At 34.8% G+C, this 26,683-nt stretch overlaps 1 protein-coding gene across 1 annotated transcript in view; it reads right to left on the reverse strand.

Annotated features, from left to right (window-relative positions):
* yata (N-terminal kinase-like protein yata) overlaps nucleotides 1–26,683 on the reverse strand; it is a 386,793-nt gene that overhangs the window by 123,726 nt on the left and 236,384 nt on the right. Inside the window, exons 12-13 of the mRNA XM_090396135.1 lie at nucleotides 24,516–24,578; nucleotides 190–378 (exon numbers count right to left, since the gene is read on the reverse strand). Of these exons, the coding sequence (XP_090252261.1) occupies nucleotides 190–378; nucleotides 24,516–24,578 (252 nt within the window). The remainder of the gene's footprint in view (nucleotides 1–189; nucleotides 379–24,515; nucleotides 24,579–26,683) is intronic.

Raw genomic sequence — 26,683 nt, forward strand, 5'->3', positions numbered from 1 at the left:
ATGTACATAAATGAGTATAACTGAAGTTCAACACATGATAATATTTACATTATACTTAATACATTATTATGTATCATTTTACTGATACATAAACAAAAATTTAACTCAAGACTGTGCACAATAAAATGAGTTATTAATATCTAAAAAAGAAAAAAATAATAATAATTAACAGATTATAAAAATTATTACCTGATCCCGTACAGACTTTTCACTATCCATTGTACAGTGACAAAGTGCAGGAAGAACTTTAATGGCACAATCTCTTAGTGTAAAATAGTTCTGTGTGGCAGAAAGAGCCAAGATGCCTGCTGTACGAGCAGGAGAAAATGGATCCCTCATGGCTCTAATAAATGCTGGAATTAGTACTTTTTGCCTAATCTGCATTATAAAAAAATACAAATATATCAAATGCAACTATTCTTAATATATACATTTTTTTTTAATTTCAAAATGTTATCTTAATCTAAACAAAGCATCAAGAATATGTTTTAAAAGAGGCAGCACATCAAATTTTAAAAAATATCACAAAGGTTTTTTTTTATTTTTTGTTTACTTCCCTTTTCCCAATTTCTCAGACAACAACAGGTTTAGGTTTATTTATACCATTACACATGGATACAGGGATTAACACAAATTAAAAGAAAAACTTACATGGTGTGTGATAAGTAAGTTTCCCAATCTGTAATAACCATTTATGAAATAAACTGCAGACTATTTATATGAAATCAAGCTGAAGGTCAATTATATGATGGCCAGAATGTACAAACCTTCATCACAAGAAGATTTCTTTCCTGCATGTTTTTTGGGCTGGTTTGCCAGTCTTATAACATGAAGAACTGTCACACACAGTATGCCTCACCTTAAATAGTTCCATGGCATAAATGTGGCTCCAAGACAGAGGTAGCAAACTACAGACCAATTATCAGGAGTGGTTGTTAAAGTATTGGAGAAGTTGGTGAAAAGTAAAATACAACCGCAGTGGATAGGGAATGTGATACTCTATAGTGGGCAGCATGGCTATGTAAAGGGTAGGTCCTGTCTTAGTAACTTATTCACATTTTATAATAAAGTGAGAGCAGAATTGGGTAAAGGTAATGGCTACACTATGATACTGCTTGACTTTTCCAAGGCATCTGACAGAATACCACATGGAAATCTATTACAAAACCTGGAGAGGATGGGAATGGATATGAGGAAGGCTGATAGAGTAGCGTACCTCAGGGTTCGGTACTAGGGCCACTACTCTTTAATTTGTATATCAGTGAGAGGAGATATTCAGTTATTTGCTGATGATGCAAAGCTGGGGAGGGCAATAGTTGATAAAGGTGATGTAGATATCCTGCAGAATGATTTAAATAAATTGGCACTGTAGGCAAAGGATAATCATTGTCAATTTAATGTTGCAAAATATAAGGTTATGCATTTTGGGTTGAAAAGGTTGCATATAGTGTATCATATTGATGGTATTGGTTTGCAGGAAATTGATGATGGACAGAGTTAAAATTCAGAAAGCATATTACAAAAGTTGGTAAAATAGCTCAACAAATTATTTGGGTGTTGAAAAACACACTAACAAGTCAAGATAAGGAAGTTATTATCTCTCTTTATAAGGCTATGATTTGCCAATATCTTGATTACTGCGCACAGATTTCATCATCTGGGTTTCTTGATTTCGACCACCTCCTGGTCCCCTCTGGGGACCAGGAGGTGGTCAAAAAAATTCAGAGATAAGTGAAGATGATAACAGGTCTGTGGAATAATGCCTACAAGGATAGGTTGAAGGCTTGTGGGTTACAAAGTTTAGTTGATAGACAAAAAAGGGGGAACATGATAGAAACTTTTAAGATATTAAAGGAGTTTTATAAAATTGATGCAAGCAAATTTTTCAATATATGACAAATAGTCAGAGAACCAGGGGCCATCTGTGGAAGTTGTGTAAGAGTGTGGACCAGATTTTTTGAATGGAGAGTGGTGAGGGAGTGGAAAATGATTGCCAGAATTGGCTGCGAGTTCCCTGATGGTGAATGGATTCAAGGAGAGGTATGATACGATTTGTGTGTATGATGATTGATTTGGGTCTCCTGCGATGAGTCTCCAAACTCCATGGAAATGCCATAAATGATAACAATAAACTCGAAAGTTAAAGTCTTCATAACTTAGATGAGAAGGCTAAGAAAATCAAACTACTTATATGCACATATAAATCTGTATGTATTTGTCACAATTTGTTATTTTCTTATTTATTGTAAACTCTCACTAAAGCAAAGTTGTAGAGACTAGAAGAATACTTTGTTTTAGTAGTTAATTTACTATACCAAATTTCATTTAGCATGGACTTGTATCTATAAAGATTTGGTCAGGGTTTTTCTGTAGTTTGTTACAGTAATTGTATTATATTGATGTTTGCTAGAGTCAGAGATGACAGAAAATAAGTAAGAACTTGAATTTTGACTGTTATTATTCATTATACAAAAAATATATTTTTTAATACTTTTGTTGTTTTAAAAAGAAGAACAATTCTTGGGCATTTTAAATGATAATTTCATTTATTGATTTAAAGATCTACAAATTATTTTTTTTTTTTTCTGTCAGTGTGGAGTTGAACTGTGCAGGAGTACTATACAATTCGACAGCAGTAGAGATAATGCATGGAATTGACAATTTTCAAATTCAAAAACTGCACTACATTTACTTTAATAAAATAAAACTGCATAATAAAACCAATTTTCTTACTTAAAAGTTTATTTTACACATTTTATCCAATTGTTCAAGAAGAGTGCCACTGAGTTATATTGGCAGTTTGAAGGTAATGTGTGCATGTCCACACATTGAAGCATCAGTGCAGCTAAAGAATAGCCTGTTTTTGCATTGCTGTGAAGATTGGAAAGAATATGAGTTTTGTTTAGAGAGGAGAAAGAGTTATGGGAATGTATTCAGAGACATATAGATTTATCTGAAATTTATTGTTTCAAATGTCATAAGACCACCAGAAGATAAAAATCTAGAAGGCCTCTGATGCTGTTCTTGTTTTAAAAAAAGTTTGGAAAGGGCAAATTCCAGTACTAGTTTTGGTCTAGTGTTTGTTGTTTATTTAACCATGTGTTTATTCTTGTCAACAGATTAAACTGAAGACAGAACATTTTCCCAAGCAGAAAGCTGTGCTTTTTTACTAAACTGTGTTCTTTATGAAGTGCACATTACAGAATAACAAAGACAAGAAGAAAACTATATTATTCAGAAAAAGAAAGGGACTGAATTCATGTAATGAAGAATTGTTTAAGGAACTATAAAGCCAACAGTTTTTCTCTTCATGGATAACTTTCTGGACCAGGGTAATTTTTCTACTGAAAATTGTTTACACTGAAAGCTACTGAAGTAGGATAAGATTATTTATTTGCAAAGAATGTTAACTTTGGGTCAGAAAAAGAAAGGGACTGAATTCATGTAATGAAGAATTGTTTAAGGAACTATAAAGCCAACAGTTTTTCTCTTCATGGATAACTTTCTGGACCAGGGTAATTTTTCTACTGAAAATTGTTTACACTGAAAGCTACTGAAGTAGGATAAGATTATTTATTTGCAAAGAATGTTAACTTTGGGTCAGACTGGGATGACTTCATTTGGTTGCAGGGAAAAGTCATAGAATTATCAAAGTCATACTTTAATAATTCTAGAAAGAATTAGTAAAGGAATTATTACCTTTGTTTGATGTTAGAAGTTTTTTTTTTTTTATTCCTGAAAGGAAACGTGAGTGTGAGAGATAGTGTATCTCTTATGAAATCTTTTTTAATGAATTTTATGTAAATAATTATATTTGTGTAAATAATTATACTGTCTTGTTTACAAGAATAAGATAAGTGAATGTAGTAAATGAGATTTTAATAGTTTGGAAAAATTAGAATTATTTTTTAAGTAGTATATTTAATGGAAGAAACTAGAAATAATTAAATAATGCTCGTGATACTGGCCTAACCTGATTTTATATGTGCCAGAAACAATGTACATATAGGATGAGAATAATATTCTTTGTTTATTTCCATAAATTTTATATTTATTATTTCAGGAATTTTATTTGCAATGATTAATGAAAATGTAGTTGATTATGTTCTCATTATTAGATTTAATGGAATGAAAACAGCACAGAGGAACAATAAAATACAAGTTTATTAGATGCTATATTTTGTCCCTGTCACAGAGACATCATCAGTATACAATCTCAAGATTGTAAAAGTGTGCGCACGCATGCATGCACACCCACAAAGCAATAAGTGAAAAAAAAACAGACTAAAAGCCTAAAGTGCAATGAAGAGGTGCCTCTATGAGTGCAGTAGGATGGGAGGTCTAAGCTTAAAGTTCCTACAAAACTGGAAAACTTATTTATTAAGATTATGCTGGTTTAACAAATCTGCTGCTGATTATAAGAAAAGTCTTTCAAGTTTACTTCTATTGATGTGAGACATATTTTTTTTTTTTCTTCTTTCACCATTTGATTCTGGGCAAGATATCCAAAACATGGTCAGCCAGACCAAACTGACACCATAGTTATGGAGATAGATGTATTTCTTGTATTTGTCTAGGCAGATGTTGGCAGATCTCCTAGTTTGACCATAACAAGATAATTTGCAAGAAACAAGGAGCTTTGTAAACCATATTATAAAATAATATGGTCACAATTATAAAATGATTAACAAATTGGTTTTTCCTCCCTTCTATTCATATCCCTCTCAACAAACAGACTACAGTAATGTAATTTCTAATCCCTATATCCAGGTCACCTCAGAAAATATAGCCAAAACTCTAAAAAAAAAAAAAAAAAAAAATATATATATATATATATATATATATAGTCCCCTCGGTTAGCCTAGTGGCTATGTGCTTCGCAACCATATGCCTGGGGAAGGAGTGTCCTAGGTTCGATTCCCGTCGGTGACGTGAGGAGCTGAAGGATCTTCCTCAGCCATAGCCAAGTTAGCCAGTCTTGGGCGTGGACAGCAGGGTTTTTTCCCCAGTTTATTCTGGGGTTTTTCATCCCGCAAAGCAGGCAAACTGGTCTTGAGAACTTAACACTACAGGCCATAGGATATACCGGGACATAGGGCTAACCACCTTATCCTCTAAACGGACTGAGGTCCGATGATCAATGGACCCTCAACACCGCGAGGGTAAAAGAGGGTATAATGAAGATGATGAATGAATGATGAATATATATATATATATATATAATTTCTGCACTGCTTTCAAACCTCATCTAAAGCTGGCTGCCCTTATCTGCTCTCCTAAGGATCTACCACCCCCCTCTCTGTTCCAGGTGTTTACAAGGTTCCTTTGTTCTTGCAAATTATCTTATTATGGTCAAACTGGGAGATTTGCCTAGAAGAACACAAGAAATATATCTGCTGCCATAACTGGTTAGTCGAGTCTAGCTGACCATGCTTTAGATACCTTGTACAGAATCAAATGCAACGAAACTATTATGCTTCACTACAACAAATATAAACTTGAAAGACTTTTCTTTGAATCAGCAAGCTAATTGTTAAAACAGCCTAATCTTAATTGTAAAAATTTCCCAAGATCTGTAAATTAAAGATGCCAAGAAATTATATGCCTGGTTTAATCCTTTATCAAAGTGTAAACAAACAAAGTTTGCACCTGAAGTATTTTCAGGACTGGGCAACTCATATATAGAAGCTAATGACTTCACATCACTTGCCTCAGTATCCTATAATGCAAAACACATATCCTTACAAACATGTATAATGCTATGCATTATGGGAAGTCCCACTGATGAGACCTCAATAAAGGTCGAAACCAGTCTAGGGTGACCCTGACTCTTCCCATAATTTATACATGTCCATAAGGATATGTGCTTTGCATTATAGGATAGTAAGGCAAGTGATGTGAAGTCATTAGCCTTTATGTACGAGTTGCCCAGTCCTGAAAATACTTCAGGTGCAAATTTTGTTTACTTGCACTTGGATAAAGGATTAAATCAAGAATATAATTTCTTGGCATCTTTAATTTATAGTATAACCAAGTGGAAAAACTTCCAACAACTATTCCCAAGATCTGGAAAACTTTAATTTTTAGGCTTCTTGCCCAAGAGCAATCCTACAGAAGGTGCCTCTTCTTAGGACTACAGGCTTTAGTCTAGTTTTTTTTCACTTACTGTTTTGAATGTTTTTTTGTGGGCATTTTCAAGTTTTGAGATTTTATCCTTGATGATATCTCTGTAACAGAGATAAAATATAGGATCTAATAAATTTGTATTTTATTGTTTCTTTGTGCTATATTCCTTCCATTAAACATAATGAGTTTATAAATGATGAGTTTAAACTAGCACATAAGCATAAATACTAGACCAAGTGATTTTGACCAGGTCAGCCTTTCACACATCTCTTCAAAATGAAGAATTTTCAAAACTTATTAATTTGAAAATATTAATTCATACCTTTAATGGTATGGTATCCGTGCGGTGACATGAGGAACTGAAGGATCTTCCTCAGCCACAGCCAAGTTAGCTGGTCTTGGGCGTGGACAGTGAGGTTTTTTTCCCAGTTTATCCTGGGATTTTTCATCCCAGAAAGCAGGCAAACTGGCCTTGAGAACTCAACACTATGGACATAGGATACACCAGGGTGTAGGACTGACCACTTTATTCTGTGAATGGTTAGAGGTCCGATGATTAATAAACCCTCAACACCGTAAGGTAAAAAGAGGGGAAAAGGAAGATGAGATGATGAAACCTTTAACCCCTTAACGTATCAATTAAAAATCAGAAAGCGGTCGTTTTTCTGCCAATTTTTTGGGTGAGTTTTGGGAGAGGGCGATTTGCTGGATCAAATTCATCATTATTTGAAAAATAATGATGAATTTGTGCAAACGCAAACGAAATAGCCGATACACGGCGTTGGCAACAGGATTGTCATCATCATCATCATCAAATTCCTGCCATGTACCCTCAAGGGGTGTACAGGATATGATAGTACTACATGAAAAAAAATTTACATCATTACTAACTTCCTAACAAGATTGTCTAGCATCTATATTCGGTTGTATTTATATGTGAAACCAAAATTCAAAATCAATTTTGGTGCAATAAACAAAAGACGTGTCACAGACGTCTTTGTATGTTAAGGGGTTAATGGTGAACTTCAAGAAAATATTGAGGAATATTTTTAAACTGCTGAAAGAGTTAATCTCTGGTAAATGATCAGATACCCAGTTATTCGTTGCTATTCTAAGAGCAAAATTACAAGCCAATGTTAAGAGATTTGCTCACAGGTTGTTGATTATGCAACCTTTAAATCTATAATGCTTCAGAGAATTTCCAGGAAATTGGATATTGGATAAGACCTTTCACCAGTATATTCAAGGAGCAAAAGAACTGTATTTCAATTTCATGACAGGCTCATGGTGATAATGATTTCTTAGAAGGAACTCTATTTTCAATTTAAAAATGATTTGAAACCTGAATTGAAATGGAGTCTTTATAAAAAGAGTGATGATACAATGGAGCAAGCTTTAAACATTGCATTCTGAGGAGACTCTGATGAGGAATATTATCTTTTCACATGGGAAGGAGTTTCATCCAGTTGAAAGAGTAAAATCGTTTGCTAAGATCAAGAGATAGAATGAAAGGGAGAATCCGCATTATTACAGATGTAATAAAAAAGGGCATATATCAATATTTTGCAAGCAGATTTTTCAAAACTCCCTAAGTGAGATGCCAAATCTAATTTCTCCTCTTCTAATGTTGGTAAGCAAAAGAATTTTAGTTTCAATGTGTCGAATGCTCTTAAGCTCTGGAAACATTATTCAAAAGAACTGCAAGAATAGCAATTTAGTTCATACTTCCAATACTAAATGCTTGACCATTCTAGTATCTGTTAACTCAGAACCTGATGAATAGCAATTTAGTTCATACTTCCAATACTAAATGCTTGACCATTCTAGTATCTGTTAACTCAGAACCTCTGAAGATTGTAAATGCATTTATTTTGGGAATTCCATACAAGGTACTCTTAGACATAGGAGCCCATTCTTCTGTTGTAACATGGAATTTTTTTTAGATGATAAAGAATAGCTAACAAGGAGAAGTGGAAAATTTAGACTCTAAAATGCATTTTTAATCAAGAGAGTATAGCTACTGAAGTTTTAACAACTGATATTAAATTTCCAAATTTTAATTTAAAGGTGCCTCAAAGTCTTTGATTGCTCCTGCAATTGTCAGTAATACAGTTGATATTATCTGTGGAGAGGAATTTTTGATTCTGAACAGATATTTTTGTTTTTGAAACAGGAATTATCCCAGGAACAAAATTCCTGCGTGTAAATTTCAAATTTCACAATCAAATAATTTCTCTACTCCTCCTTTAATCTTTAAATAAATACTGAAAAAAAAAAAGCCCACTCATTCAGGTCATGGAGCAAGCTTTAAACATAGCATTAGCTGAAGAGAATCTGATGAGGAATGTTAGCCTTTCACACTGCAAAGAATTTCATCCAGTTGAAACAACATTCTTGCTCATTGCACCACATATCACAAAAACTAGGTATTATACATCGACTCAAAAGGGAAAGTGTCTTTATCCGTAGCAAAATCCTGACATTCACTACAGGACTTCTGTTTTCATACCTTACAATGGCAGAAAACTTTTACTTAAGACTGCCAGTCTCCTCAAATCTCATGACTTAAGAGTGGCTTTCAAGCCCATTTTGACTATTTGAGATTTACTGCATTCGCCTAAAGACTACGAACCATTCTACAAACACACCCTGAGGTCTACAATATTTCATGTTCTCATGGCTATACATCCCAACTACTAGATAAGACACAAACATCTAGTAGTTTGGAAATAAGACAAAAAAAAACAGATTGGAGATGTCAATAATAACAGAGAAGAAAACTCAGGCCTGGCTTTTCATTTTTTGCATACATGCATAGACCATTACATTGAATGGAATAAGAGTGCAACCTTACAGTGCTTGTAACATAACAGAATCCACCATCTATTCAGTGTGCCTCATCTGTTCATGAGGCACACTCAATAGGAATCAAAGATTGATCCTGTGCGATATTTCAAAATCACTCATCAGATCTTTCTGCATTTCAGGCTTCAACTTTTCAGTCAACTAACATGGTAGTTAGCTATTGTTCAGCACATTATGCTGAACAATAGCTATCATGTAGAATGTGGAAATTAGCTATTCTTCAGCTCCCACATTCCAAATGGTTTCCTTTTCCTACATGCTTTATATATTTTAGTAATGTTATAATTCATGTCAGGCTTTTCTTGTATTTTTTATGTCATTCTAACTCACAAGTATTAATCATGGCAAAACTAACCGGTTTCATTATATACTGTTTATGACCAAATAAACCCAGTGTATTTTCTTCTTTAACTTACAACCATTGGACAAAAGTCTACACATTCAATAAAACGCTCACAATTTTGTCCAATACACATGACCAAATACAATTGACAGTAAAGCTGTGGGAAGGACTCTATAAAATTATTTCCATTTTGTATTCCAACTAAAAAAATAAAATAAAAATAGATTTTTTCTGCCTTTTAAATTAACTTCACTGGGATTATTTGAATTAAAAAAAAAAAAAAACATCTTTGACTCAGAGATGTCCACAGATGGATAACATGTTGAAAATTCATGTCTGATGTATATGCAATCACCATGAAAATCTCTAACACTGAGACTGGAACATTCAACATATGAACTTTAGCTAAGGATGTTTAAGGTAAACTTTCTTCTGAAAGGGAGGGGAAGATCTAAAATTTGATTTTTTAGCAATATGTGAAACAAAAAAGACAAGCTGCCCCAACTGCAAAATGGAAGGATTAACAGATCTTCCTGGGTGAATCGTATCCAGAAAACAATGCCGATAGAGTGGGTTACAGGATTACGGTGAAGTCATTAGCCTCTATGCGCTTGGAGGTTCTGAAAGACATGGTCAGGGACAGATCGGAGAGGAGAGTGTATGTTCGTGGAGTAGACAGGAGTCGGAAACGACTTGATAGATCATATAACACAACACACATGAGCCTCTATATACAAGTAGTCCAGCTGTGAAGATACTTTACATGCTAACTTTATTTGCTTACACTTGGATAAAGGATTAAACAAGAATGTAATTTCTTGGCATCTTTAATTTAATTTCTACCAGGCTATAACTGATGTTGCTGGAACAAAGAAGACAAAACAAGATTCTTGTAAATAACAAATGCAAGAGATTACATTCAGGCAACAGTAATCAACAATAATAAATTTTTTTTAAAAAAATAAATAATCTTGAATGAAAGAGATTAAGTAAAGTGATGTGAACAAATATCAAATTGGGAAAGTAGACAGTGAGACTTATTTGTTTCTATGATCCCGCAGGAGGTTCTACTAAAAACAATGTGTAGGAAATTTCTGAGTCATCAGAGAAGGAAATGCTGGTTCCTGTTGGAGATCTAAACAGTACAGTAGGAAATGAATACCAGATGTATAGAAATGTTTGGAAAGAAGTTGAAGAAAAGAAAAAGCTAATAACAATCGCAAGTATTCTGATAGATTTCAATAAGAACATAGACTTGTCATTACTAACATAAATATGAGCCACACACAAACAAAAAGATGAGCACAAATTTATATGGAGTTCTGAACTAGCATGAAGTTATAGCCTGGTATAAATTAAATTAAGGATGCCAAGAAATTAAAGATACATGTTAAATATATATAAATCCGAATGGTTTAGCTCTTGTTTTCGAATTCTGATTTTCTTCTTGAATTTCATCGTCAAATTCCTGACATGTACCTTCAAGGGGTGTACAGGATATGATAGTACTACATGAAAAATTTACATCATTACTAACTTCTTACCTACAATTTTCTTCTAAATCAGTCTGTTATTAGTCAAAACTCCAACATTATCAGATCTTATATTTCTATCTTCTAAGGTTTGTACCATATCAATCCACCTATATCATGGTCTTCCTCTGGGTCGTTTTCCTGCCAACCTGGCAGAGAACACTTGTTTTGCTAATCTTTCCACTCCCATTTTGTTTAAGTGACCATACCACCTGAGATTAGCTCTGCTAACACATTCCTGGATGCTGACAATGTCAAGTTCTTTCCTAATATCCTCATTTTTAATATGATATTGCCATTCATGCCATCTGTTCAGGCCTACAATATTTCACAGGACTCTCATATCTGCAGTCTCTAGTTTTTGGTCAAGTGTTTTACTTCTGACCCAGCTCTCAGATCCATAAGTTAAAACTGGTTTGAACACTGTCTTGTATACAGCTAATTTAATGTTCTGACTAATTTCTCTTTTATTCCATATGAATTTATTCAATTGACTGCCTACCATACCAGCTTTGTTGATTCTGTTATCTATTTCCATATTTAATTTACTATCTTCACTAAAAATCGTGCAAAAGTAGCTGAAATGTTTTACTTGTTCCACAGGTTCCCCATTCAAAACACAGCTGACATTTTCAACAATTCTACCTATTTTCATTGTCTTTCTCTTTTTATTGCTGACCTTCATACCATATCTATTACAACAGTTATTCAATATAGTCAGGGAATCTTGCAAACTTGTAGTAGATTTATTTAGAAGTATAACATCGTCCGCATAAAACAAAGAGCTGACATTAACATCTCCAATATCATATTTAATACCAATTTCCTTCATAATGTGATCCATATAGATAATGAATAACTGAGGGGATAATCTACATCCTTGTCTCACACCAGATTTAACATTAAACCATCTTCCTGTACTTCCTTCAATTCTAACTGCTGACTTACAATTCAAATAAAGACTAAGTATTGCTTGATACAATGCCACATTGACACCATATAACTGTAGTGTATTGAACAGCTTCTCTCTTGGCACTTTGTCGTATGCCTTTTCCAGATCGGTAAAACCTAAATAGAGATCTTTGTTATATTCCCATGCTTTCTCAACAAATTGTCGTAAAGTGAAGATCAGATCCTGACAGCCTCTATTTGGCCTGAATCCAGCTTGTTCTTCAACAAGCTTTTCCTCCACAATTCTTCTCAACCATTTCTCCAGTATATACTATTAGTCCAGTATACTACTTATATATGGGTACTATTAGAGCTCTACTCCAATCATCAGGAATTCGCCCCTCCGTCCAGGCTTTCTGAACTATGCAGTGCAGCCACTGTAAGACTTTTGTACCACCATACCTCAGCTTTTCTGGTCGATTATCATCTACTCCTACTGCCTTTCCACATTTCAAGCCATTGATGGCTTTTTCTACTTCAAGTATGGATATGTATTCCTGACTGTATGCCTGTTGAGTGATTTCATCACTGTGCTATCACTGCTTGTTTCATTTAGCAATTTTTCGAAGAAATTACTCCATTCTTCAAGGATATCTTTTTCTCCCATTTTCATGTCACCTTTCTCATCTCTGACTCCTTTTACAACACTCTTTCTTCCATTTCTAAGCTTCAACAACCTCCAGAATGTCTTACCACCTTCTTGATATTTATTTTCTATGTTCTTGCCAAAGTCCTCCCATGACTTTTGTTTAGCTAGTTTTACACAGTGTTTAGCTTTCTTACATTTGCCTCTGTATTCTCAAAGAGTACAAGCTGATTTATTTGCCAGGAACTTTTGATATGCTTTCTTCTTTTTTCTTCACTGCCTCTTTAACTTCCTGTGTCCACCATGGAGTTCTGATTTTTCTATTCTTGCAGACAACCTCACCACATGCCTCTCTGGCAGAATCAATCAAGGTTTTCTTCAGAGCTTGCCACTGAATCTCCAAGGTTTGATTCCTGTTCTCAAACTTTTTCATTTTTCTTCAATAATCTTTGTGTATTTTAGTCTACAGTTCACATCTGAGAGCTGCTCAACTTTTATTTGCTCTAAAACTTTCTTACATGTTATTCTTTTAAATATGAAATTCAATTTTATCCTGCTCAAGACTAAATAGTCATCACTTCCAATTTCAAATCCTCTGTACACTCTGGTGTCCTGCACCAGGGAGAAAACATCACTATTAACAATAACATAGTTAATGAGACTTTTCTTATTCCTTGCGTCTTCTCTCCATGTGAATTTGTGCATATTTTTATGTTGGAACATGGTGTTAGTAATAACCAGTCCATGTCCTGAACAGAAATCCAACAGGTATTTGCCATTATTATTAGCTTTGCTCTTTTCTCCAAATTTTTCCAAAATATTTTTGTATGTCTGACAGTCACTTCCTACTCTGTTATTTAGATCCCCAACAAGGACCAGCTTTTCCTTTTTCATTGTGTCAGTAGCTTTCTCTATAGCTTCAAAAAATTTCTCCACTTTTACCTAGAGCCTTCTGTGGGACCAAAGGCACAAATAAGTCTCATTGTCCAGTTCCACATTCTCATATTTGCCCACATCACTCTACTTGAGACTGCCTGCCATTCAAGAAGATTAGCCTCGTATTTAGTGTTGAAAACTATGGCTACTCCTAATTTTCCTTGATTGTCATTGTCTCAATATAACATTTTGTTATATTGAGACAATGTTTTATATTTATTGCTCAGAAAGATCTCACCAGTTTTTGTCTTTTTTGTGTCAGTCACCCCTATTATGTCGATCTGGTACTTATTTAATTCCTCAGCTAGCTCCATTTCTTTGCCATTCAGGCTTCTTATGTTGATAGTGCTGATCTTTAACTTTGGCGATGTTGAGTTGGGGGGGGGGGTCTGCTTTCAGATTTGTTCCAGTAGATGACTTTTTGCTGTTCACCCTGGTTCCCTGGCAAAAACAACGGGGGCCTTGTTTAACCAGGTAACGTCCCGCCGGCATGAAATTTTGTCATGTTGTACCATCATTTTGTATATTGGTTTAAGCCAATAATACAATTTCGTCAGCTAAATCCCAAATTGCCAACCCATCCTCATTCGTTCAGTATCCAGGTAGATATCCAACAGGTCACACCACGAGAAGGTGAAGATTGGACATTAGGTCAGAAGCCCCGGTCGGTTCTTCGCATTCCTTTAAAGTCTATATGGAGGTCTCCTCTCAGTTATACAGCTTTGACCCTTAAGCACCCCATTCAGATTCTTAAAATCTGAGAAGCCTGCATTGCATACTATACCATTTGACAGAGGACACCGAGTTTTTTGAAATAAAACCAAGATTCTTCATTCCAGTAGATCTGTTTGATTGACTATTTCTTAAATTTTGTGATATTTTACGACACCATCCGAATCTTAACTGCTCTAATTGCATGCCAGTTTCAAAGTTTTGAGAGGTAATTACCATTAATTGTTCATTTTGTTGTTGTAATAATGAAGATGCTATGCTATCTTGATTTTTAATTACAAAAACTATCCACTGTTTCCCTATGAACTCTAATAATGCATTCTCCTCTTAACTCAGATGGGACTGAGACATAAGCAAGTAAACATGTATTAGATCATTTGTTGAAGTGACCAGATTTATGTTTATGATTGTGATTTTGTTTTGAATGTTTTAACTGATCTCTTCTCTCCCTGATGATGTTCTTGTAACACAGGATGAAATATCTTGGAGTTTTATTTAAATTCTAATTTTCTATACATATGACAGCCATTATCAAAATGTTATATCTTACTACATGTTCCTTTAAAAACGTTCAGATCCTGCAGTGATGATCACGTCAATATCCTATTCTCACTCATACTTTACTAAGAAATGTTCACTACATGCCACCTCTAAGTATCCTGCCAGGCAGAAATCAGAAGAATCATGAATAACTTGGATATGAACAAAGCACCTAGTACTGATGTATCTCATCCCACTATGCTAAAAACTTGTACTCCATAGCTATTATAGATCACCTTTTCAATTTTTCTTACTCAGTTGGCATCTATCTAGCCGACAGTATAAAAAAAAGCCTACATTTCAGCCTATTCAAAAAGAAATGATGGAGGTCACTGACAGCCAACTTCTTCACCACTTGGAGACTCACTAGCTAATCAGCAACCACATTACACGTTGGTTGCACTACTCGCAATCCACAACTGATCAAGCCACGGAAAAGTTTGGAGAAACTCATGTGATTGCTCTCGATATTCCTAAGGCATTTGTTTGTATCTAATACAGCTCACCACACTATCAGATATGTCTTCTAATCCTTTACAGTGGGTTGCCAACATCCTCGTTGATCACTATGTCGTGACTGATGGCTTGATCTTCTTAAGTTTTCCAATCAATGCAGAATACCCAAAGAGTCTGTACTTTCACCCACTCTTCTACATAGATGGCATCTCCCAACCATTCCAGATGCCCAACATACAATGACCACTATATCCTTTTGCCAGAAACTGTCCAAATTAGACACAAAAAAGTCTCCTGGCCCTGATAACATTCCTCCAATTGTCCTGACGGCTTGTACACCAGAACTGACTCCTGTCCTATGTCACCTGTATATAATGTCTTACTACACTGGTATCTATCCCACAGCCTGGAAATTGGCCTATATTCAACCCATTCCCAAGAAGAGTGACAAATCACTGCCGTCCAACTACTACCCCATCTCGCTCACCTCAGTCCTGTCTAAAGTAATGGAAAAAATCATCAATCCCCAACTCCTACACTACCTTGAAGGTACCTTCCTAATAAATGACTGCCAGTATGGATTCTGTTGCTGCCGATCAGCAGGAGATCTGCTCATATATGTCACCCATCTCTGGACAAATGCCATGGAGAAGTTTGGTGAATATTTGTTTATTTGGGTGTACAGTTCATTTCTGAAAGCTGCTTGACTTTGATTATTTTTAAAACTTTCATATGAACTTTTCTTTTCCACATGATATCAATTTTAACTTAAAAACTAAATTGAGAGCACAAAGCAAATTTAAAACAGTAAGTGATCAAAATTTAGTTTTGATGTTAAAATTGATATCACATCGAAAAGATCAATTTTACAAATTTCTACAAATCATTACTGTAAAAACAATCAAAGTCAAGCAACTTTCAGAAGTGACCTGTACACCTAAATAAATGAATATTATTCAAGAGAAAAATCAGAATTCAAAAACAAGAGCTAAACATGTAGATTGATGGGCAGACTCTCAAAAAAAAAATTTTTTTTAAAGCCAACCGAAGACATGGGTAAAGTTGTCTGCAAGGTTAAAGAAATCAGAACACCATAGAGTAGTTGGAAAGTTAAAAGAGCCAATAACACAGAAGAAGAAAGTATATAGAAGGTTTGCAGCAGGTACATCAACATATTCTCTGAGAGAATACAGGCAGAAATGTGAGACAGCAAAGCAATGTGTAAAAGAAGAAAACATACAAAAGCAAAGGGAGGACTTTGTCAAAAATACTGAAGATAAATATTAGGTAGCAAAAATGTTCTGGAGACTACCGAAAAAGCTTAGGAATGGAGAAAAGATTACTGTAAAAGAAATCAGGGTTAATAAAGGCATCATAAAACTGAAGATGAAGATAAATCTAGATATCTGAAGTAATTCACCCCCCCCCCCCCCCGCCAATTACTCTGAACAATTGCTAAATGGAAAAAAAAAGAAGTGACAGTAACTTGGCAAAAATATTCAAATAGAATGCAATCCGAAGAGCATATCAATAGATACAGAAAAGCTATCAAAAACCTGAAATGTGGAATGGCAGCTGGAGTAATGGTATTTCTGGTCTAATGATATTAGAACAGAAATGTTCAAAAGTCATTTCTCCAAATATCTTGTCAACCCTACTTTCTGAAATTGCACTACCAGGTATGTCCTTTTAACTGCCCATAACATAATCTAAATGTTACATTAAATGTAAACTTAGCTTTATTTTAAATTTACATTAAATATCAAATTTGGCTTTGGTTGGTAAGGAGATGGCAGCTCCATCCAATAAGCTTTGTTGTTTCCATCACAGCATGATGATAAACTTCTTGAATGACAGGCAATCTCTAGTAGACTGATGACTGCAAATTAATATTTGTAATAATCTAACAACTGATATGATAGTAACCAACTGACTTTATTTGTACCAATATTAGATAGCTTTCACATTTGCAAATAAATCTGTTGAAGCTATTTGTTAAGTAATCTGCTCCTTGAGAATGTCAATAAATTTATGCATAGGAATGCTTAATACACCTCCACGTCATAGTGAACATTTTAATTATGTTCCGATATTACTATTCTGAATAACATGCTATTAAAAAATTAATGTACTATCAAAGGCTTAAATAAGAATATATCAAGTCATTCTCATCATCATAACACTAATTACTGGTATAGACCATGTAGGTCTCTTTCAGTCTCATTATCCATCCAATATTCTTTTTTGAAGTCTACCCTGCCTTCTCTTTACAATTGGCTTATATTTTAGCATTTGTTTAGGATGTCTGGTGTTGGCCATTCGGTTTACATGTTCAATCCATTTTTGTTTATAATTGTTTAGTTTTTCTTCTATTGATATTATTTTTAGTTCTTTTAAAATGTCTTCATTCCTCTTTTGATCTAATAATGTGTATTTTGCAGTTCTTCTCATAAATCTCATTTCACTTGTTTTTATCCTTTGTTTATCTTGTTTGTTTATTGCCCAAATTTCACTGCCATATAATAATGTGGGCACTGCTAAAGTATTGTATATTTTCAAGAGTGTTTCTTTTTGTACAATATTTGGGTTTAGTGTTCTATTTATTAGGCCTATAATCTGGAAAAGTTTTGAAGTTTTTAATTTTATGTCGTTTCCTCCTTCATATGATAGTTCACATCCAAGACAACTGAAAGTATTTATCTGTTCTATTATTTTATTATTAATAACTATTTTACTTCTAACTGGAGTTTGACCACAAAATGCCATTGTTTTAGTTTCATCTATGGAAATTTTCAATACAAACGGTTATAGTATAATGTTTAAATTATATATTGCTCTTTGTAAATTGCCTTCCTTATCTGATATTATTACCTGATCATCTACAAATAATAGCATATTTATTTTGTTATTCTGGAAAATTTCTATACCTTGATTTAAGGTGTTCCACTGTATTAATATTTCATTAATGTAAATATTGAAAAGTGTTGGAGACAGTGGGCATCCCTGTCTTACTCCGTGAACGGATTGTTTTTCAAAAAATTTTCATTTATTTTTATTTCATTATATTCACATATATTCAAGAGGTGCATAAGGGTCAAAGCTGTATCACAGAGAGGAGACCTCGTCTCAGTGATAGCCTCAAAAGGAATGCGGAGAACCGACCTGGGCTTCTAACCTAGTGTCCAATCCTCACCTTTTCGTGGTGCACCCTGTTGGGTATCTGCCTGGATACTGAACGAACAAGGATGGGCAGGCAATTTGGGATTTAGCGAAACAAATTGTATTCCTATTGGCTTAAATCAATATACAAAATGATGATGTGCAACATGACAAAATTTCATGCTGGCTGGGGCGTCGATCGGTTAAACAAGCCCCATGTTGTTTTCGCCAGGGAACCAATACGAACAGCGAAAAGTCAGCTACTAGAACAAATCTGAAAGCACACCCCGAACCCAACATCAACAGAGTTAAAGATCGGTACTATCAAAATAAGAGGCCCGAATGACAAAGAAATGGAGCTAGCTGAGAAATTAGATAAGTACCAGATCGACATAATAGGGATGACTGAAACAAAACAGACAAAAAGTGGTGAGATCTTACTGAACAATAAATACAAAATGTTATATTCAAGCAATGACATTCAAGGAAAATAAGGGGTAGCCATAGTATTAAACACTAAATACGAGGCTAATCTTGCAGACAAATATGAGAATGCAGAACTGGACAATGAGACTTATTTGTGCCTATGGTCCCACAGAAGGCTCTAGGTAGAAGTGGAGGAATTTTTTGAAGCTATAGAGAAAGCTACTGACACAATGAAAAAGGAAAAGCTGATCCTTGTTGGAAATCTAAATAGCAGAGTAGGAAGTGATTCTCAGACATACAAAAATGTTTTGGGAAAATTTGGAGAAAAGAGCAAAGCTAATAATAATGACAAATAATTGTTGCATTTCTGTTCAGGACATGGACTGGTCATTACTAACACCATGTTCCAACATAAAAATGTGCACAAATTCACATGGAGAGAAGAGGCAAGGAATAAGAAAAGTCTCGTTGACTATGTTTCTGCTGAGGAATTAGATAAGTACCAGATCGACATAATAGGGGTGACTGAAACAAAAAAGACCAAAACTGGTGAGATCTTTCTGAGCAATAAATACAAAATGTTATATTCAGGCAATAACAATCAAGGAAAAGAAGGAGTAGCCATAGTATTCAACACAAAATACGAGGCTAATCTTCTTGAATGGCAGGCAGTCTCAAGTAGAGTAATGTGGGCAAATATGAGAATGGGGAACTGGACAATGAGACTTATTTGTGCCTATGGTCCCACAGAAGGTTCTACTAAGGTAGAAGTGGAGGAATTTTTTGAGGCTTTAGAAAAAGCAACTGACACAATGAAAAAGGAAAAGTTGGTCCTTGTTGGGGATCTAAATAGTAGAGTAGGAAATGATTGTGAGACATACAAAAATATTTTGGGAAAATTTGGAGAAAAGAGCAAAGCTAATAATAATGGCAAATATCTGTTGGATTTCTGCTCAGGACATGGACTGGTTATTACTAACACCATGTTCCAACATAAAAATGTGCACAAATTCACATGGAGAGAAGAGGCTAGGAATAAGAAAAGTCTCATTGACTATGTTATTGTTGATAGTGATGTTTTCTCCCTGGTGCAGGACACCAGAGTGTACAGAGGATTTGAAATTGGAAGTGATCACTATTTAGTCTTGAGCAGGATAAAATTGAATTTCATATTGAAAAGAATAACATGTAAGAAAGTTTTAAAGCGAGTAAAAGTTGAGCAGCTCTCAGATGTAAACTGTAGACTAAAATACAGAAATATTATTGAAAAGAAAATGAAAGAGTTTGAGAACAGGAATCAAACCTTGGATATTCAGTGGCAAACTCTGAAGGAAACATTGATTGATTCTGCCAGAGAGGCATGTAGTGAGGTTGTGTGCAAAGATAAAAAAATCAGAACTCCCTGGTGGACACAGGAAGTTAAAGAGGCAGTGAAGGAAAAGAAGAAAGCATATCAAAAGTTCGTGGCAAATAAGTCAGCTTTTACTCTTACAGAATACAGAGACAAATGTAAGAAAGCTAAACAGTGTGTAAAACTAGCTAAACAAAAGTCATGGGAGGACTTTGGCAAGAATATAGAAAATAAATATCAAGAAGGTGGCAAAATATTCTGGAGGTTGTTGAAGAAGCTTAGGAATGGAGGAAAGAGTGCTGTAAAAGGAATTAGAGATGATAAAGGTGAAATGAAAACAGGAGAAAAAGATATCCTTGAAGTATGGAGTAATTACTTTGAAAAACTGCTAAATGAAACAAGCAGTGATGACAGCACAGTGATAAAAAACACTGACCAGGCATGCAGTCAGGAATACATATCCATACTTGAAGTAGAAAAAGCCATCAAAGGCTTGAAATGTGGAAAGGCAGCAGGAGTAGATGATATTCGACCAGAAATGCTGAAGTATGGTGGTATAAGAGTCTTACAGTGGCTGCACTGCATAGTTCAGAAAGCCTGGACAGAGGGACGAATTCCCGATGATTGGAGTAGAGCTCTCATAGTACCCATATATAAAAAGGGAAATAAAACTGCATGTGAGAATTACAGAGGTATCTCCCTACTGAGTGTTGTTCCTGGGAAGATCTTTGCAAGTATATTTGAGAAACGGTTGAGAAGAATTGTGGAAGAAAAGCTTGGTGAGGAACAAGCTGGATTCAGGCCAAATAGAGGCTGTCAGGATCAGATCTTCACTTTACGACAAATAGTCGAGAAAGCATGGGAATATAACAAAGATCTGTATTTAAGTTTTGTCGATTTGGAAAAGGCATATGACAAGGTGCCAAGAGAGAAGCTATTCAATACGCTGCAGTTATATGGTGTCAATGGGGCATTATATCAAGCAATACTTAGTCTTTATTTGAGTTGTGAGTCAGCAGTTAGAATTGAAGGAAGTACAGGAAGATGGTTTAATGTTAAATCTGGTGTGAGACAAGGATGTACATTATCCCCTCTGTTATTCATTATCTATATGGATCACATTATGAAGGAATGTGGTATTAAACCTGATATCAAAATTGGAGATGTTAATGTCAGCTCTTTGCTTTATGCGGATGATGTTATACTTCTAAATAAATCCGCTACAAGTCTGCAAGATTCTCTGACTAAATTGAATAGCTGTTGTAATAGATATGGTATGAAGGTCAGCAATAAAAAGACAAAGACAATGAAAATAGGCAGAATCATTGAAAATGTCAACTGTGTTGTGAATGGAGAACCTGTGGAACAAGTAAAACATTTCAGCTACTTAGGCACAATTTTTACTGAAGATGGTAAACTAAATATAGAAATAGACAACAGAATCAGCAAAGCTGGTATCGTGGGAAGTCAATTGAATAAATTCATATGGAATAAGAAAGAAATTAGTCGGAACACTAAATTAGCTGTATACAAGACTGTGTTCAAACCAATTTTAACTTATGGATCTGAGAGCTGGGTCAGAAGTAAAACACTTGACCAAAGACTAGAAACCGCAGATATGAGAGTCCTGAGAAAGATTAGAGGCGTGAACAGATGGCATCAATGGCAATATCATATTAAAAATGAGGATATTAGGAAAGAACTTGACATTGTCAGCATCCAGGAATGCGTTAACAGAGCTAATCTCAGATGGTATGGTCACTTAAATAGAATGGGAGAGGAAAGATTAGCAAAACAAGTGTTCTCTGCCAGGTTGGCAGGAAAACGACCCAGAGGAAGACCAAGATATAGGTGGATTGATACGGTACAAAGTGCCTTAGACGATAGAAATATAAGATCTGATAATGTTGGAGTCTTGACAAGTAACAGACTGATTTGGAGGAAAATTGTAGATAGGAAGTTAGTAATGATGTAATTTTTTCATGTAGTACTGTCATATCCTGCACACCCCTTGAGGGTACATGGCAGGAATTTGATGATGATGACTATGTTTCTGTTAATAGTGATGTTTTCTCCCTGGTGCAGGACACCATTGTGTATAGAAGATTTGAAATTGGAAGTGATCACTATTTAGTCTTGAGTAGGATAAAATTGAATTTCATATTGAAAAGAATAACATGTAAGAAAGTTTTAAAGAAAATAAAAGTTGAGCAGCTCTCAGATGTGAACTGTAGACTAAAATACACAAAGATTATTGAAGAAAAATGAATCCTTGGCGATTCAGTGGCAAGCTCCGAAGAAAACCTTGATTGATTCTGCCAGAGAGGCATGTGGTGAGGTTGTCTGCAAGAATAGAAAAATCAGAACTCCATGGTGAACACAGGAAGTTAAAGAGGCAGCGAAGAAAAAGAAGAAAGCATATCAAAAGTTCCTGGCAAATAAGTTAGCTTGTGCTCTTAGAGAATACAGAGGCAAATGTAAGAAAGCTAAACAGTGTGTAAAACTAGCTAAACAAAAGTCATGGGAGGACTTTGGCAAGAACACAGAAAATAAATATCAACAAGATGGTAAGATATTCTAGAGGTGGCTGAAGAAGCTTAGAAATGGAAGAAATAGTACTGTAAAAGGAGATAGAGATGATAAAGGTGACATGAAAACAGCAGAAAAAGATATCCTTGAAGTATGGAGTAGTTACTTCGAAAAATTGTTAAATGAAACCAACAGTGAGATCACAGTGGCAAAAAACACTCAACAGACAGACATACAGCCAGGAATACATATCTTTACTTGAAATAGAAAACACCATCAAAGGATTGAAATGTGGAAAGGAAGCAGGAGTAGATGATATTCGACCAGAAATGCTGAAGTATGGTGGTATAATAGTCTTACAGTGGCTGCACGGCATAGTTCAGAAAGTCTGGACAGAGGGACGAATTCCCGATTATTGGAGTAGAGCTCTCATAGTACCCATATACATAAGAAGGGAAATAAAACTGAATGTGAGAATTATAGAGGTATATCCCTACTCAGTGTTCCAGGCAAGATTTATGCCAGTATACTTGAGAAACGGTTGAGAAGAATTGTGGAAGAAAAGTTGGTGAAGTACGAGCTGGATTCAGGCCAAATAGAGGCTGTCAGGATCAGATCTTCACTTTACGACAAATAGTTGAGAAAGCATGGGAATATAACAATTTAAGTTTTGTCGATCTGGAAAAGGCACATGACAAGGTGCCAAAAGAGAAGTTACTCAATACGCTACAATTATATGGTGTCAATGGATTATTATATCAAGCAATACTTAGTCTTTATTTGAGTTGCAAGTCAGCAGTTAGAACTGAAGGAAGTACAGGAAGATGGTTTAATGTTAAATCTGTTGTGAGACAAGGATGTACATTACCCCCTCCCCCCGTTATTCATTATCTATATGGATCACATTATGAAGGAAAGTGGTATTAAACATGATATCAGAATTGGAGATGTTAATGTCAGCTTTTTGCTTTATGCAGACGATGTTATACTTCTAAATAAATCCATTACAAGTTTGCAAGATTCCCTCACTAAATTGAATAACTGTTGTAATAGATATGGTATGAAGGTCAGCAATAAAAAGACAAAGACAATGAAAATAGGTATAATCGTTGAAAATGTCAACTGTGTTTTGAACGGAGAACCTGTGGAACAAGTAAAACATTTCAGCTACCTAGGCACGAATTTTAGTGAAGATGGTAAAGTAAATATAGAAATAGACAACAGAATCAACAAAGCTGGTATGGTAGGGAGTCAATTGAATGAATTCATATGGAATAAGAGAGAAATTAGTCGGAACACTAAATTAGCTGTATACAAGACAGTGTTCAAACCAGTTTTAACTTATGGATCTGAGAGCTGGGTCAGAAGTAAAACACTTGATCAAAGACTAGAGACCAGAGATATGAGAGTCCTGAGAAAGATTAAAGGTGTGAACAGATGGCATGAATGGTAATACCGTATTAAAAACGAGGATATTAGGAAAGAACTTGACATTGTCAGCATCCAGGAATGTGTTAGCAGAGCTAATCTCAGGTGGTATGGTCACTTAAACAGAATGGGAGAGGAAAGATTAGCAGAACAAGTGTTCTCTGCCAGGTTGGCAGGAAAACGACCCAGAGGAATACCAAGATATAGGTGGAGTGATATGGTACAAAGTGCCTTAGACGATAGAAATATAAGATCTGATAATGTTGGAGTCTTGACAAGTAATAGACTGATTTGGAGTTAAATTGTACATAGGAAGTTAGTAATGATGTAAATTTTTCATCCTGTACTATCATATCCTGTACACCCCTTGAGGGTACATGTCAAGTATTTGATGATGATGATGATATATATATTCAATATTGCATGTAGTAAAATATTAGGTATATTTATTCTTTGTAATATATCAAATAGTATATATCTTTTTACTTCTTCAGGTCATTCCAATTTCATTTAATGAATATACCTTAACAAAATGCAAAGTGAGCACCTACTTACCTGTGGATGCAGACAGCTTGCAATTTTTCCCAAGCATACAGTAGTGTTTGTCCGTATTCCACCCTTAAAATAATATATTTCTCATTATACAGAAGAAAAAAATGCAATTAAATTGCAAAATATATAAACCTGAGCATATGTTATGATGCTATTGTATGTAACATGTTGCACTGACAAGAAAATAAACAGAATAAGAGAAAATTTGGAAATTAATTAAAAAAATATATATATATAATCAGTATAAATCAATATATAAATAAGCATAAATGATAATTATGTAAAGTCAACCCTCCTATAACGCGATTAATTCGTACCGCGTTATATGGACACCGTGTTATAAGAAACTCAGATTTAATGTGCAAACCAGGTTAATTCGTGCCACGTTATATGGAAACTGCGCTATAAGAAACTCAGAATTAGTACGAATCAGATTGATTCGTACCGCATTATATGGGAACCACCCTTTAAACGATTTAAAATTTGGATTTTGTCCTCAAGAGATATAAACTTTCTTTTTAACTGTTTTCTTGTTTCTTTTGTGTTTGACATTATGCAAACCTGGGGTTAACAATTATTTTATTATTATTATATTACAACAAATAAAAAATATTACCTACAGTATTGAGGAATGTTGTCCAATTACGATAACACAAATTAAGCGATTAAAAGGCACTTTATTGAACACTAATCATGATATGTACGTCTGCACGGATTTACAGACAGTTTCCTATTAAGTTGCACTTAAAATTGATGACAGTGTGGGTGATTGCAACAGCGAAAGTTCGGCAGCGCTATTGGATAAAAAAATTCAGGCAAATACGCAACGGCCAATCATACGGTCTATTTTAAGTATTAAATCAGAGCACTGTGAACAATCTCACATCGTTTCTTCGCTTATAGGGGAATTACCTGATAACTGAAATTGGAAAATGGTGATGTACCTTCACCAAAAAGAAGGGAATTCCCCATTAATTTCAACTGTAAAAATTTAACACATAGATAAATTCATACTATAGAGAATCTTCTTAAACCAATTAAGTTAATGGAATGTCGTTTAACAGAAACCGCATTATAAGAGTACCGCGTTATAGGTGGGCTGTCGCAATTTTGGCTCCACGTTATATGGAAACCGTGTTATAAGAGTACGGCGTTATAAGAGGATTGACTGTATAAACATTATCATGACTATATGAGAAGTTATTAGTTTAATCATGACACAACATCATCTAAGGAGCTTTGTACCGTATCAATCCACCTATATCTTGGTCTTCCTCTAGGTCGTTTTGCTGCCAACCTGGCAGAGAACACTTGTTTTGCTAATCTTTCCTCGCCCATTCTGTTTAGGTGACCATATCACCTGAGATTAGCTCTGCTAAAGTATTCCTGGATGCTAACAATATCAAGTTCTTTTCTAATATCCTCGTTTTTAATATGATATTGCCATTGATGCCATCTGTTCATGACTATAATCTTCCTCAGGACTCTCATATCTGCAGTCTCTAGTCTTTGGTCAAGTGTTTTACTTCTGAACCAGCTCTCAGATCCATAAGTTAACTGGTTTGAACACTGTCTTGTATACAGCTAATTTAGTGTTCTGACTAATTTCTCTCTTATTCCATATGAATTTATTCAATTGACTTCCCACCATACCAGCTTTGTTGATTCTGTTGTCTATTACTATATTTAATTTACCATCTTCAGTAAAACTCGTGCCTAAGTAGCTGAAATGTTTTACTTGTTCCACAGGTTCTCCATTCACAACACAGTTGACATTTTCAATGATTCTGCCTATTTTCATTGTCTTTGTCTTTTTATTGCTGACTTTCATACCATATCTATTACAACAGCTATTCAATTTAGTCAGAGAATCTTGCAGACTTGTAGCGGATTTATTTAGAAGTATAACATCATCTGCATGAAGCAAAAAGCTGACATTAACATCTCCAATTTTGGTATCATGTTTAATACCACTTTCCTTCATAATGTGATCCATATAGATAATGAATAACAGAGGGGATAATCCACATCCTTGTCTCACACCAGATTTAACATTAAACCATCTTCCTGTACTTCCTTCAATTCTAACTGCTGACTTACAACTCAAATAAAGACTAAGTATTGCTTGATATAATGAGCCATTGACACCATATAATTGCAGCGTATTGAAT

The sequence above is a fragment of the Typopeltis vanoorti genome, chromosome 7 (genome assembly GCF_054136105.1).
Source record: "Typopeltis vanoorti isolate ZY-2024b chromosome 7, IOZ_Tvanoo_1.0, whole genome shotgun sequence".
NCBI classification, from domain to species: domain Eukaryota; kingdom Metazoa; phylum Arthropoda; class Arachnida; order Uropygi; family Thelyphonidae; genus Typopeltis; species Typopeltis vanoorti.